General features: G+C 40.2%; 1 protein-coding gene across 1 annotated transcript in view; it reads left to right on the forward strand.

The window, feature by feature from the left end:
- The window catches only part of LOC140155540 (AP-2 complex subunit alpha-2-like), a 66499-nt gene that overhangs the window by 44845 nt on the left and 6941 nt on the right, over positions 1-14713 (forward strand). The window contains 10 exon segments of the mRNA XM_072178418.1: positions 557-664; positions 1646-1720; positions 2379-2476; positions 3935-4062; positions 4065-4165; positions 4887-5051; positions 5582-5910; positions 6898-7064; positions 8405-8528; positions 10118-10162. Coding sequence (XP_072034519.1) covers positions 557-664; positions 1646-1720; positions 2379-2476; positions 3935-4062; positions 4065-4165; positions 4887-5051; positions 5582-5910; positions 6898-7064; positions 8405-8528; positions 10118-10162 — 1340 coding nt within the window.

Below are 14713 nucleotides of genomic sequence, written 5' to 3' on the forward strand. Positions count from 1 at the left end.
CATTACGTGCCTTGCGTTTGTGCGAAAGACAGTAAAAATATGCGGTATGTGCGTAGCAGTTTCGTCTCACACTTCATGGAACGATCGGCCCTCATTGGGCTATTCCAGTTGGAATCCATACACCCCCTATGGAAGACATGACCTTAATCTTCAAAACAGGGACTGTGAATTTTGCTGGGTGATTTGAGAGATTTTTTTTTTGTTTCAATGGAATAATTCAGTGTTAGCAAAATTTGTGATTTGGTAAACTGTTTTTGGTTTGGGACATTGGGTTGGACAGACACTGAGCAAACAATCGGTTGTTTGGTTTTTTTGGGGGGATGGGGGGTTTATCCTTAGGGTTGAAGGGTTGATAATAGTGTATAGTATTTGCATACGTAGAAAATATGTGGAAGTTGCTTTCCAGGAAAAATTGGCATTTGGAGGGAACTCAAATTCTACAAAAATATAGGAAGAAATTTTGATATTTTTGTGGGAAATTTGGCGTATTTTGCATGGAAATTCCTTGCGAGTCCAAGGAATTTTTACTCATTGGTTCATTTTGCTTGTATCACAGGTATTGAAGGTAGCCATCTTGGCGGAGAAATTTGCTGTAGATTACACATGGTATGTGGACACCATACTCAACCTGATCCGTATAGCTGGTGACTACGTCAGCGAAGAAGTAAGTAGCAATTATATCACATTTTACCGAGTTTACATGTAGTCTACCGATCCTGATGAATTTGTTCAATTACAAAGAAGTAAGTTGTTTTGCGTAAATTCATCTTTGAGTCACTACGTCCTGTCAAACCTACGATCCTGTGGTGTAAAGGCATGTGTGTTAGTGCATAGACCAAAAGAGGACTTTCTCTGCCAGTCTAAGGCACTGACACACTTATACATCAGTGATAATATCAGTGCATGGGGCACATTGTTCCAATACCAGTCATTATGTTTTGATGGATCCAAGTGTGTGAAAATATTGGATCCAACACATAATGATAAAATTGGATGCTTTACGCCCAATATTTATTGGTCTCGCTATGAGTTGTAAAATATTGGACTCGACTACGTCTCGTCCAATATTTTAAAACTCATAGCTCGACCAATAAATATGGGCTCAACCGATCCTTTGAATCATCATGAATATTAATGAGTTCATGAGGCACAATATTCCATGCCCAGCCCCTATTGGTTCTTTGAATCAACATGAATATTATGGAGTTCATGAATTCAATGAGGCTCATTGTTCAATTCCTAGCCCCTATATTGGTTCTTTGAGTCATCATGAATATTAATGAGTTCATGAATTCAATGAGGCACAATATTCCATTCCAAGCTCCTATTGGTTTGGTCTTTGAATCATCATGAATATTAATGAGTTTATTAATTCATTAAGGCTCATTGTTCCATTCCCAGCCCCTATTGGTTCTTTGAGCATCATGAATATTAATGAGTGTATGAATTCAATGAGGCTCATTGTTCCATTCCCAGCCCCTATTGGTTCATTGAATCATCATGAATATTCATGTAATGAAAACTTATCATTTGAAAGATTTACTGTCAGTTTCAAATTATTCTTGATATAAAGAAGAAATATCTACTGCCTTTGATAATCTGAACAGGTTATAACTCCCATTTTTTTGTTTCCTATTTGTTATAGGTCTGGTATAGGGTGATTCAAATAGTCATAAATAGAGAGGATGTCCAAGGCTACGCTGCCAAAACTGTCTTTGAAGTAAGTGTGATCAGGGATGTCAGTTTTCAATTGCCTGATTTCAGGCCTTTTGCTACTCCAAATTTCTGCACTTTATATTTTCAGCCCGTTTTGAGGCTTTATAGCCCAAATTTACGTGCTTTTCAGGCTTTTCCTGCCAAATCACTTCAGGCCACTTTCATCCCTGTGTGATAGGGCATTGATTGATATAAACATGCATACAGAGATCAAGCAATATGGTGAGATGAATCGGTTGGGTGTAGAAAACTGTTAATTTGGTTTTTGCTGTGCCACCGTGTTGTGGATTTGGGCAAGGCGCTTTAACTCACTTGCCTCTCTCTACCCAGGGGTAAAATGGGGATCGGTTAGGAAAATTGTCCATTGAGCACCACCCAAAGGTACTGTATGAGCATACCTTGGGCACTGTATGGCAGCTGACATAATCTAACAACAGCGGAATAAATGTAAAGCACTTTGAAACACATGAAAGGCGCTGTATAAATGCCAACATTTATTTTTATTTCATGCTTTTGAATGAGGCTGTCAGGTCCTTGTGTTTATAAACATGAGGTGTAGAATGAATTTCTCACATTGTAATGGGATAATAATTCTCAATTGTGACCAAGTATATAGATTGATGTCAATTTGCTTTCATTTGCTTTCATTTCTTGGCCATTAGGCTCTTCAAGCGCCTGCATGTCACGAGAACATGGTCAAAGTTGGAGGCTACATCCTGGGAGAATTTGGTAATCTTATTGCAGGAGATCCTAGGTCAAGGTGAGTTATAAAGCCATCACACAAACCGATGTGGAAGTGAGGGTCTGTTACTCACCGTTGTAGTCCTAATGTAGGCCGTATTGAGTGGCCTATCAGACCCTAATTGTAAGACTAGCCCAAGTTCAAGGTGAAATTTACACTTACTCATGTTACTCTTATGTTCCTTTGAAACATTAAATTCCAATGTGTGGCTTTCAGGCGATGAAAAAAACCCCTATTTTTACTGGCAGAAAGACTTTTCAAGTAGGGTCGGACGGTCAGGATTTTTTTTTCTTGAGGCTAAAATGACCCTGAAATATCACCCACAAAACCCAAAATCTGGGTAGGTCAGGTCGTAAAACTTTTTTCGTCGCCTAACACACTATTTCATCCAAATTTGGTAGTGACTTCAGTGTACTGATAATCCGCCCTTATATGTGTATGTATACAGTCTGCATGAATTCACCCCTTGCATGGTTCCACCATATTGGGTAGAACCTCAAACTGGTAATAGACATGAAAGAAAGAATTACGTCACTTTGCACACTATTATATGACTCGTTCAATTCCCATTCATGCATGCTGCCAGATCGAGGCTCTACCTTTAAACTTGATGACCATGCAAGAAGTGAATAGGTTAGCATTCAAAAATCATCTTCAGAAATCTTGTGGGTTGTTTTCACTGTAAAGGGGCCAACATTCTCAAGTACCCAAGTCGTCCAAAAGTCAAAAATCGCAGTTGCCATTTTCATGTTGCAGGACGATAGGGCAAAAAAAAAAAAATTGTTGTGTTGCCCTCAACCGTCCGACCCTAAATCCTGAAAAATCAGGGGTGCAATTTTTTTTTTTTTTTTTTTTTTGAATGATGATTTTTACAGATTTGTTCAAAAACTCAATGTTTTTCACTTACAATTAATATTTTATTGAAAGACTAGTCTTTAATTGATGTCTAACAGGTACCCAGAAGTCAAAATTGACAAATGTCCCCTAATAGAGAGTTCCTGTGTTTTCAAGCGGAACGGACTACAATAGTGTTTATAACGTGATTCGCACCGCCGTATTCCTCATTCCTTTGATTTGGTCAATGACCCTATTGGTGCTACATTCTACAAAATAACATTTGCTAATTATTGCGTGAGCGTTGGTATTCTGAAAATTGTAAACGGAGTTTAGGTTTCCCTCCAAGATGGCGGGTAACCCAAAACACGGGAACTCTCTATTGAAGAAGCATTATTTAATATTTGAGGGGATTTTTTTAAAACTGAAGGTTTAAAAAAAAAAAAAAAAAAAAAATCTGACCGTCCGACCCAAATTTCCCATTTTCCCACTTGAGGGCAACACAACAATATTTTTTTTTTGGCCTAGTTAAAAAATCACCTAATTTGGGATACCAGCTCGTGGCTTTGGGACCAGCATTGATGTACCAATTTGTGTTCTAATGAAAGTTGCAACTCCATTTGCTTGTTTTTTTGTGTGCAGTCCATTGGTCCAATTCAACCTGTTGCATTCCAAGTTTCACCTGTGCAGTCCATCCACACGAGGCCTGCTTCTCTCGGCGTACGTCAAGTTCATCAACCTGTTCCCGGAGATCAAGATGACGATACAGGACGCCTTAAAAGCGACAACCAATTACATAATGCCGACGCTGAACTCCAGCAGAGAGCAGTTGAATACCTCTATCTCAGTGCTAAAACCACAGCCGATGTGCTGGTAAGTCGCCCCACATTGATCCCTATTCCAGCAACATAGTGAACTAATTAGAGAGTAAAGGTATTGTTTTTAGCTGTAGTGCATCTATCGTCTCATATAACACCGGCAACATCATTATTTTAAGTAAAACAACGGGCAAAGCAGAGTTGTTTTACGTTCATTCTTAAAAACCTTATTCTCATTCTTAACCACTTTAATGGAAATAAATATATCATAAGTATACCAAATTTTAATTAAATTTAATCCTACATTTTACAAGGAATTACCTAGGGCTTAGAATCTATTAGTCTTGTTGTTGCTATGCGCCTCCGATTGACTCGCATAACATGTACGCATATTGCGTTGATGCGCATGTGCTGAACCATGTTATATCGTGTCATATCACATGGCTAAAAACCAATAAGATTGCAGGAACGTTCTCATGTGTTTAAGATATTGAATTAAACAGAGTTGAATTTAAACCAGTGTCTTAGCTAACCACCCGTCTGCCCGTTATTTTAGGCGGGGAGTTTGCTCCTGGGACAGGCAAAATTAATGCCTCTCCAAGTGCATTTTATAGCACACCTGAATTCCTAAAGTTCTTACCGAGTGCAATTTAATAGCACACCTGACAGCCCACCTTAATATTTCCAGAAGTGCGATGTAGTGTGCCTGTTATTTTCAAAACTCAACCGCTGCAATTTTGATACATTGAAATAACCTTTGATTATTTTGACAACAGGCAACAGTATTGGAAGAAATGCCACCATTCCCAGAGCGTGAGTCGTCTCTGTTAGCCAAATTAAAGAAGAAGAAGCCAAACGTTGTACCGACAGAGCCGAAGAAGGGCACGGGTAAAGGCGTGGTAGAGGTCAACAACACAGCAGGGGAGAGTTCAACAGATGAGGTAAGCGATAGTAATCCCTGTGGTGACCTTTAACATTGACCCTTGCATCCTATTTTTGGAATCCTCTTTGCACTGTGTGGTTTAGTTTAGGGTTTAGGCTAAATTTTGGTGAGGATTTAATGTTTGGTGTTAATGTTACGATGTCAAGGGTTTCCGATGTTTGGGATTGACATCATGGACATCAATATTATCATTATCTGATCTGTTCAGGCAGAAGTGAGATAAAACTCATACTCCCTCTGTGGAAGCTAAATCTTCTACGGGGGTAGTGTGGAGTTTAAATGGAATGGCCCAATATGACATTTAAGGAATAATGATATTATGCTCGATTTCATCTTGCCCGCTGATCATTCTGTGGATATCTTGTTTCTCAATGAAAATATGAAATTAGATCAAATTGCTACCAAAGATGTGCATGACAAGCAGGAAACAAAATGTGTTTGTTTGTTTGTTGTGTGTTTATTTATTTGTTTAACCCAAGTCTGTAATTTTGAGTAACATGTATATAAATCAATATTTGTCTTTACTAGCCCGTCTCTGTCTCACCACCGTCACCACCCCAACCGGCTGCTGCGGCGGTGGCATCCACTGATCTGCTTGGTCTAGACTCTGCCCCGGCACCAGCTCAACCCACAGTACAGTCCATCTTTGAATCGCCGACCACTGTACCAGGCTTGGATATTGGCTTTGGAGCTGCCCCAGCGGTCAACAATGTAGGAGGCGGAGGCGGCAGCCTTCTGGTCGATGTATTTGGTGCTCCCCCAGCGGCGGGTCAACCCGCTACTGTTCAGAATAATGTTGCTGCTGCTGCTGCTGATCAGAATGCTATGGCCCCAGGAGCCGAGGATAACTTTAGAAAGTGAGTTGACAGTTATGGCTTCTTTAGATATTTAAAAGCTTATTCAGAGATTGTGAGTTAAAACAAGTGGAAGGAGCACCGACTACTACAGACTATGTATCAGCAGTAAAAGTCTCTGTGCATTGTATGCTGTGAATGTTCGCATATTCATGAGGGCTCATTGTTCAATCGTGATGTGTTTAACAATCACGCCAGCGTTGCGTGCATTCGTGTATAGGCGATAGAGCGTAAAACTATGCGGTACATGCGTAGCAGTATTGCTTGCCGCATTTCATGGCACAATCGGCCCTCCTAATCGGGCGATGCAGAGACTGACTGTTTGGACACGGTCTGTTACATTTTTTTTTTCGTCCATGGGAAGGAGTCCATTAGTCACAAAGGGTCACTAGTCCGAAAAGGGATAAGGTAAGGGTTTGGGGCATTTTAGGTTAGGAATAAATGGATATGGGTAGGGCTAGCGTTAGAGTTGGAGATTATTAGTTACTATGTAAGTGCAGCGCAGGTATGGTACGGGAAATTATCGTGCGCAAAGTGTCATCCTGGGTGAAGCCGAACATTATGACAAGGAGTCGGTATGGTATGGGAAATTTTTAATATGTGAAGCGAAGGAGTCTTTGTGTTTTCACCGTTTCAATCCTTCCTTTTGGGAAGCACGGTGGCCCGATGGTTTGGGCGCGAGCTTCATGATCGGAAGGTTGCGGGTTCGAGCCCCACCACGGCCAGTGTGTTGCGTCTTTGAGCAAGATAGCTTGATTCCCAATTGCTTCACTCCACCCAGGTGTAAAATGGGGAGCTGCTGGGGTAATCACAATCTAAGTCGCTGAGAGTACCTGCGCATCAGTTGCGGACTTGGTGAAGCGGAAATGATTCTGATATATTCTAATGGCAGCGGAATAATTGTTGAAGTGTGCTGATAATTAGGCCATACCTAGCTGAAGCGCACGTTAAATCAAACAACATTTTTTTTTTTTTCCCCTCTCTTTCCAGATTTGTCTGCAAAAACAATGGTGTGTTGTTTGAGAACGATCTCCTGCAGATAGGCGTCAAGTCGGAGTACAGAGCCAATCTTGGTCGGGTTGGTCTATTCTTTGGTAACAAGACGTCTTACCAATTTCACGGCTTCAAATCGGGAGTGACGACACCTAATGAAAATGATATCCTTTGACTTGGATTAACTGTGATTTTTTTTTTTGCTGCACTTATTCTAAAATTCATTTTGTCACCTCTCAGTTGTGTTGGAGTTGGCAATATATAACTCAAGTGATATCACTTTGACTATCTTAGGGCTGTTCCAGATGAAATCCATACACCCACTGTGGATGACATGACCGTAATCTCCCACACAGGGGGTGTACATTTTAAATGGAGTCGCCCATTCAGGTAACCCCCTTTTGATATTGACACTTCCTGTGTGGGAGATTAAGGTCATGTCTTCCATAGTTGGGGTGTTGATTTCAACTGGACTAGTCCATTGTGAGTAGAGTAGGAAGATGTGTATTAAATGTGATGAGGATCATGTGACAACTACATTGCATTGGAACAAAATTGTGACGTGTCATGTCAAAAGGAGACACTTTTGGGCAGGTTATGAATTTTGAGGTTTTTACATATCTTAAATATAGAGATATTTTGCTCCACAACGCCGTTTTCCCCAATGAAATCGGACATGCCTAAGCGAAGATATTGAGTTCGGAAGTTATGGTATTATAAAATTGGAAATTGAGATATTGGCCTTTAAAAATATTATTGACAATGTTGAGAGTAGGAATTAACTTGAAAAATGTCTCAAAAAATACAAGATGCCACTTATATTCGGTCTGAAACTATCAGACAATATTTTTAACATTAATAACATCACAAATTCAGTAACAAAACCTAAATTGTGAAAAAATCACCCACCGCAGATTTTTGGCTATTTCTCCATTTACGATCCTGCCCAAAAGTGTCTCCTTTTGACATGACACGTCACAATTATGGATTACACAAAAAGAAATTTGTATGTGTCAAAGCTTAAAGATGTTAAATTCCATGACAGAGTTGGGATTTTCCCACTTCTTTTTTCACACCAAGTCAAAATAAGCTTGGGATTCTGGGAACTTTAATTTTAAGTGTTTAAATCACACAATCCTTCCAACTAATGCTTTTAAAATATATTTTTGCACATATTTGTGGGTATTTTTGTAAAAGAAAATGTGCTTTTTTGGCTTATCCCGTAAACATTAGTAAATTTAAGTGAGAATCATGCCAGTCCGCATTCTCTATGCTTCTGTGCATAGTGGGGCATTGGTCCTGAGTGGCGTGACTCAGTTAGGGGAATATGCATTTATGTTGAAAACGGATACTGGCGTGACAATGTCTTTTCGGTTAAATTTGTCAAGGCTTTCGGTTTTATGAAAATGCTCTATTTGGGAACATCAACATGCTTTGTGACAGATTTTTTTTGAATAACAATTATGCTATCTGCTGTGTGATTTATCCTTGACCATCCCTGCACAGTTGGGGGTACAGTTCCAGCCCGTAGGAGAGGTGGTAGAGGGCGGTGCTCAGGTACAACAGATGATCAACTTGGAGTGTAAGACGGATTTCCTAGATATACCAACGCTACAAATTCAATTCCAGTAAGTATTGGGGCCCAGTCACAATTCTTGCTCCCCCAGTAAAAAAACCAAAATACCCCCACCCCGAAAAAAAAAAAAAATCCTGGCGCCACCACTGAATGTAAGCAGTCGAGACTGGGGTTAGCCTTTATAAAGGTTACATAACAAGTCATTTGCAAAATTTATGAAATAAGCACAAGCTTCCATGATGGAGCAGTCAATAGTTAGGGCAAAAACCTCAATTCCGTGACCACTCTCTGGCTAGTAAGGTTTGATGATTGATTCGACTTCTATGGACAATTTAGAGAAAAAAATAGCCATGTCCCTCGCGAAAATCCCGGCATTTTTCGCTAGAGGCCAAAATCCAAAATGGCCACCGCCACCATTTTGAAAATTTAACTTTTGAACCAGAGCACCTATAATCATGCACAAAGACACTTTTTCGGGTATGTCAAGCACAAGGATTCCCTAGATAAGGGATGTAAACCCAAGATAAGGCAGTTTAAACCCCAGATAAGGGACATGAACCCCAGATAAGGCGGAAATGACACACCTGTGCTTCTGCTCTCATTCAAAAATTACATTTACGCTCTACGAAATGGGGGCCATCTTGGATTTCTGGGCAAAAATTATGTTATAATGTCAAATTCGGATTTCTTGGGGTCGACGACTTCTTCTTCTTCCTTGGTAAGTGTAACATCAAATGCATGATGACAGGCACACTTCAAGTTGCGCATGTACAAAGGATCAGGAACGCAACTTCAAAAACAGCAGTGCAAAATATGTACAGTGCGATGTGCGATAAAAAGCAGCTCTCTGTGGAGGAATGTTAGTGCTGCGGAGCCCCCAATGCAGACTTGAAAGCATTGAGGGACGGCGAGATGGCTGGATCTGTCTGAAGAAGGTTCCAGTCCTTGGCTGTTCTCTGGAAGACTTATCCCAAAAAGTGTCTTTGTACACGATTTTAGGTACTCGGTTAAAAACTTATTTTTTCAAGATGGCGGCGGCCGCCATCTTGGATTTCTGGGTAAAAATGAGGTCGTTATGTCAAATTATTGTCAGATTTGAAATCCTTGTGGTCGACTTATCCAAAAAAGTGTCTTTGTACATTATTTTAGGTCCGCTGGTTCAAAACTAAATTTTTCAAGAGGTGCCGGCCACCATCTTGGATATCTGGGTGAAAATGATGCCGTAATGTCAAACTAATGTCAGATTCGGAATCCTTGTGCTCGACATACCCGAAAATGTGTCTTTGTGCATGATTATAGGTGCTCTGGTTCAAAACTTAAATTCTCAAAATGGTGGCTGCGGCCATTTTGGATTTTGGCCTCTAGCGAAAAATGCCGGGATTTTCGCGAGGGCCATGGGGGCTATTTTTTTTCTAAATGGTCCATAGAAGTCGAATCAATCGCCAAACCTTACTAGCCAGAGAGTGGTCATGGAATTGAGGTTTTTGACCTAACTATAAAGAAAATAGTTTCTCTCTTGAATTTGGTGCTTGTGCATGTAACACTTTGATAGGAAGACAAGCTGTCCGTTTGTAGTCCCATGTCATCTAACAACCGTGGTTTCATCTCCTAGTAACCAATGCATCTTTCTCTCACACGTAGGGTATCCGAATCATCTAACGACCCCAAATCTGATAACAATGAAAGGTATTTAACACGCTGCACACTCTCACAGTATCAACCAAATTTTATTTTGCATGCCTGTTGATTGGGGTTAGCTGGTTTCACTTTTGAAATGTACAAGTTCACATTTGAACTGATGCAAACAAGCGTTAAAATTGAGAATCTGAATCTGATAGAACAAGTTTACTAAAATTTAGAAAGATTGTCTGCCACAAGATGTTAGAATTAGAATTAGTAGCAAAGCTGAATATATGAAATCACCAGTGATGAAAACCAAACAAGATGATTTTATAAAGCAAAATTAAAACTAGATGCGCTACTCAAATTTGGTACACTCACGGAGTGATTTCAGCGGGTCAACCGGCATCTTCAATGAATGTTATTGCTCTGAAAATTTGTTGTTGCTAATCTCTGATGACATCACAAACGTAGATGACGAAACAATAAGATGTTGCAGTGCCCCTGATTCTGCGGGGTCAGGAGGTTGTCCCAGACAGGGTCAATGTCTAACCCTTTGTCACGGTTCAGTCTGGGTCTTTAAGAACAAATCTCAGAGCAATAACATCTGCTGAAGATGCTGGTTGACACAGTGAAATCAATCTGGTGAATGTACCCAAATTTGAGTAGTGTAGAAGTTTAATTTTGCTTTATAAGAATCATCTTGTTTGGTTTTCATTACTGGTGATTTCAGAATTCAGCTTTTTACGCTTACTGCTACATAAATGAATATACATCATTGTAAGATGATCCTTGTGTTGACTGATTGGTATGATTTTGTTCATTTATCAACAACTCAATTCTAGTAATTGCAAGTTTGGCTTAAGGGGGTACTACACCCCTAGCCAGTTTTGTGCCTATTTTTGCATTTTTCTCATAAATTATTGCGCTTTGGTGACAAGTGAGATATGTATATTATAGGGGCAAGGACTTCAACTACTGCACTGAAAATTCAACAACTCAAGGCAAGTAGTTATTGATTTATTGATCAAATATTGGTTTTCCCTCATTTTTGACTGTAACTCCACAACTGTTGTCTGTGCTGAAATAACATTTCCAGTGCAGTAGTTGTAGTCCTTGCCCCTATAATATACATATCTTGCTTGTCACCAATGCGCTATAATTTTTGAGAAAAATGCAAAAATAGGCACAAAATTGGCCAGGGGTGTAGTACCCCCTTAATATTAACCACAAAATCCACTTTTCGATGCACTCTGGTGTACTGTCACATATTACTGTACTGTATGCACAGGCTTGTATCTGAGGGATGAAAAACAAACATTAATTAAAAGAGTGGACTGTTTACACCATGTAAAACTTATGGATTATCACACAAAAAGCTGCTGCAAGTCATCTTCATCATAAACACAGGTGTTAAAAGTGCTTGCACATTTTTCAAAGCTGGAATGTTTAGTGGTGGTTAGAGATTTAGTGTATTTAAGGCACCTCACAATCTGGTATAAACAAGCATGTCATTTGAGGTGAATGTTGGGTGAACTCGTATAGTTACGGTGGCACGCAAGATCACTCAAAGTGGGAAATTTAAGACAGTGTTTTGTATTGTATCTTTAAGTATATAAAAGTATACATTTTCAGAAAGGAAATGATACAAGGAATCCAACTATACTATGAGAAGCTCGTAATAGGCGAGAATTATTTGGTTTTTGGTTACTGCGCAAATCAATAAGAGTCCCAACTTACGCCTGCGTAAATTCACAAAAGCGTGCAGTTAAGCAATAAACAAAACAAAACACGGTTCACGTAGGTGCTGGGCCAAGCTGTGTGCGCTATTACATATCAATCCACTATATGTTATGAGTCCCGCCGATTACGACCTGATCAGAGTATAGTACGGCAGATTTCTGCAAAAATGATTGGGAAAAGCGTCAAATTTGATTTTCCATGCCAATTTCTTTTTTGTCCACCATAACAACTTACCCTAAATATCCAAATCGACGAAAATTGCATATTTGTGTACTAAAGACACAAAACTAGTAGCAGTTTTCTCAAATTTGTAAATTTTTTCTTCGTTTTAAAAATAAGGGTTAAAAAGTATCAAAATTGGACTTTTTTTTTTTCAAGTTTGACCAAAATTGTGGCTATTTTAAGGTATATTTTTAAAACGAAAAAAAAAAATCAAATTCACATACTTCAGTGAAAGGGTTTTTTTTTTTTGAACAAGTTCATCAGGAATGTTGATATCAACTGTGAATTTTGTTCGTTTTGAACAATTCCAAGTAAAAACAAGGTGATTTACTCACATTTTTAGTGACGTTTCACCACTACACTAGTGGCTTCTTCAGACTGGCAACTCATCACATCTGACTGCTTGCTTTTATAGGCAACAGGATGCACCGTGGAGGGCGTGATGAGTTGGTCAAAGATGTTGTTGAGTGCGTAGGCCCATCACGCTTGGTCAAAGATGTTGTTGAGGGTGTAGGCCCATCACGCCCTCCACGGTGCATCCTGTTGCCTATAAAAGCAAGCAGTCAGATGTGATGAGTTGCCAGTCTGAAGAAGCCACTAGTGTAGTGGTGAAACGTCACTAAAATGTGAGTAAATCACCTTGTTTTTACTTGGAACTGTTCAAAATGAACAAAATTCACAGTTCAGTGAAAGTTGCTGTACATGGTGGACCAAATCATTCCATAAACCATTCCAGTGATGCGCAATCCAAGATTAGCGCAAGCCCTGTCAACCTACATAATCCATTGCAGCCAGGCCCACACACTTTAATCATGGTTACCCAAATCATTCCATAAACCATTCCAAGGATGCGCAGTTTAAGATTAGCGCAAACCTTAATCATTCTACAGTACATAAGCCCGTCGCAGCCAGGCCCGCACACTTTAGAGAAAGTCGCTGATCATGGTGGCCCAAATCATTCCATAAACCATTCCAAGGATGCGCAGTTTGAGATTAGCGCAAACCTTAATCATCCTGCAGTATATGAACCATCGCAGCCAGGCCTGCACACTTTAGAGAAAGTCGCTGATCATGGGGGCCCAAATCATTCCATAAACCATTCCAAGGATGCGCAGTTTGAGATTAGCGCAAACCTTAATCATCCTGCAGTATATGAACCATCGCAGCCAGGCCTGCACACTTTAGAGAAAGACGCTGATCATGATGGCCCAAATCATTCCATAAACCATTCCCAGGATGCGCACTTTGAGATTAGCGCAAGCCCTAATCATTCTACAGTACATAAACAATCGCAGCCAGGCCCGCACACTTTAGAGAAAGTCGCTGGTCATGGTGGCCCAAATCATTCCATAAACCATTCCAAGGATGTGCCGTTTGAGATTAGCGCAAACCATAATCACCCTATAGTACATAAACCATCATAGCCAAGCCCGCACACTTAGGAGAAAGTCGCTGATCATGGTGGCCCAAATCATTCCATAAACCATTCCCAGGATGCACAGTTTGAAATGAGCGAAACCCTAATCACCCTGCAGTATATAACCATCATAGCCAAGCCCGCATACTTTAGAGAAAGTCGCTGATCATGGTGGGCCAAATCATTCCATAAACCATTCCAAGGACGTGCAGTTTGAGATTAACGCAAACCATAATCACCCTACAGTACATAAACCATCGCAGCCAGGCCCGCACACTTAATAGAAAGACGCTGATCATGATGGCCCAAATCATTCCATAAACCAGATAATTAGAGTTTCTTGTGTACAAATCCAAAATTTGGGTTGATGTTACGTACCTCAATGACAGTTTCGTGCTAAGACTTAGCACTTTCTCAAATTGACTGACCAATTCCTGCACCTTGACGGCTGCTTCCGGTTGGAGCTGACGTTGGTGGCGCTTTTAGGAGTTGGTCGTAGATGCTTGTAGAAAGTAGTTCCCCTCGCCTCTGTTGAGTGTTTTGGCCCCCTCTTTCTTATCCAGATGGCTTCCTTTATGTGTCTTCTTTCTGTTCTGTTCTCTGTCTCTGATTTGTGATTCATCCCATCCAATTACATGATTGTCCTCTGCGACATGATCTGTTATAGCGGACTTGTTGTCCACCCCTGTAATGGATGCTTGTCTTTGAGATCTGGTATATGCTTTCTTTGAAGCTTTTTCCGCTTCGGTTTTATGTTCTTTGAGTCTAGTTCCAAACAGTCTGGCGGTTTCTCCAATGTATGTTTTATCGCAATTGAGGCATGGGATCTCGTATACGCAGTCAGATGTTTGTGTGATCTCCCGCTTGTCTTTTGGGTGCACTACAATCATGATCTTGCCAGCCGATAAAGGGAAGGCAACAGTTGTTTTGGATAAAGTTGAATATGAGGAAAAAGTCAAGAACATGCTCGATGATGATAAGACCTATGAAAAACTGAAAAGTGACCTTACCGCACGCTACAAAAGAAAACTTGTTAGCCTCTTGTCTAGTTGGAAAAAGGACAAGAAAATCACGGAAAGGGAGTATTGGAAACTTTATCCGACAGCGGAAAACACTCCCCGCATGTATTGCACTCCCAAAATTCATAAAGAAGGCACTCCACTAAGACCTATCGTTGATTATTGCGGATCAATAATGTATGAAACATCAAAGGAACTTGCTAGAATTTTAGGCCC

Source organism: Amphiura filiformis, chromosome 6 (genome assembly GCF_039555335.1).
Source record: "Amphiura filiformis chromosome 6, Afil_fr2py, whole genome shotgun sequence".
Classification (NCBI taxonomy): domain Eukaryota; kingdom Metazoa; phylum Echinodermata; class Ophiuroidea; order Amphilepidida; family Amphiuridae; genus Amphiura; species Amphiura filiformis.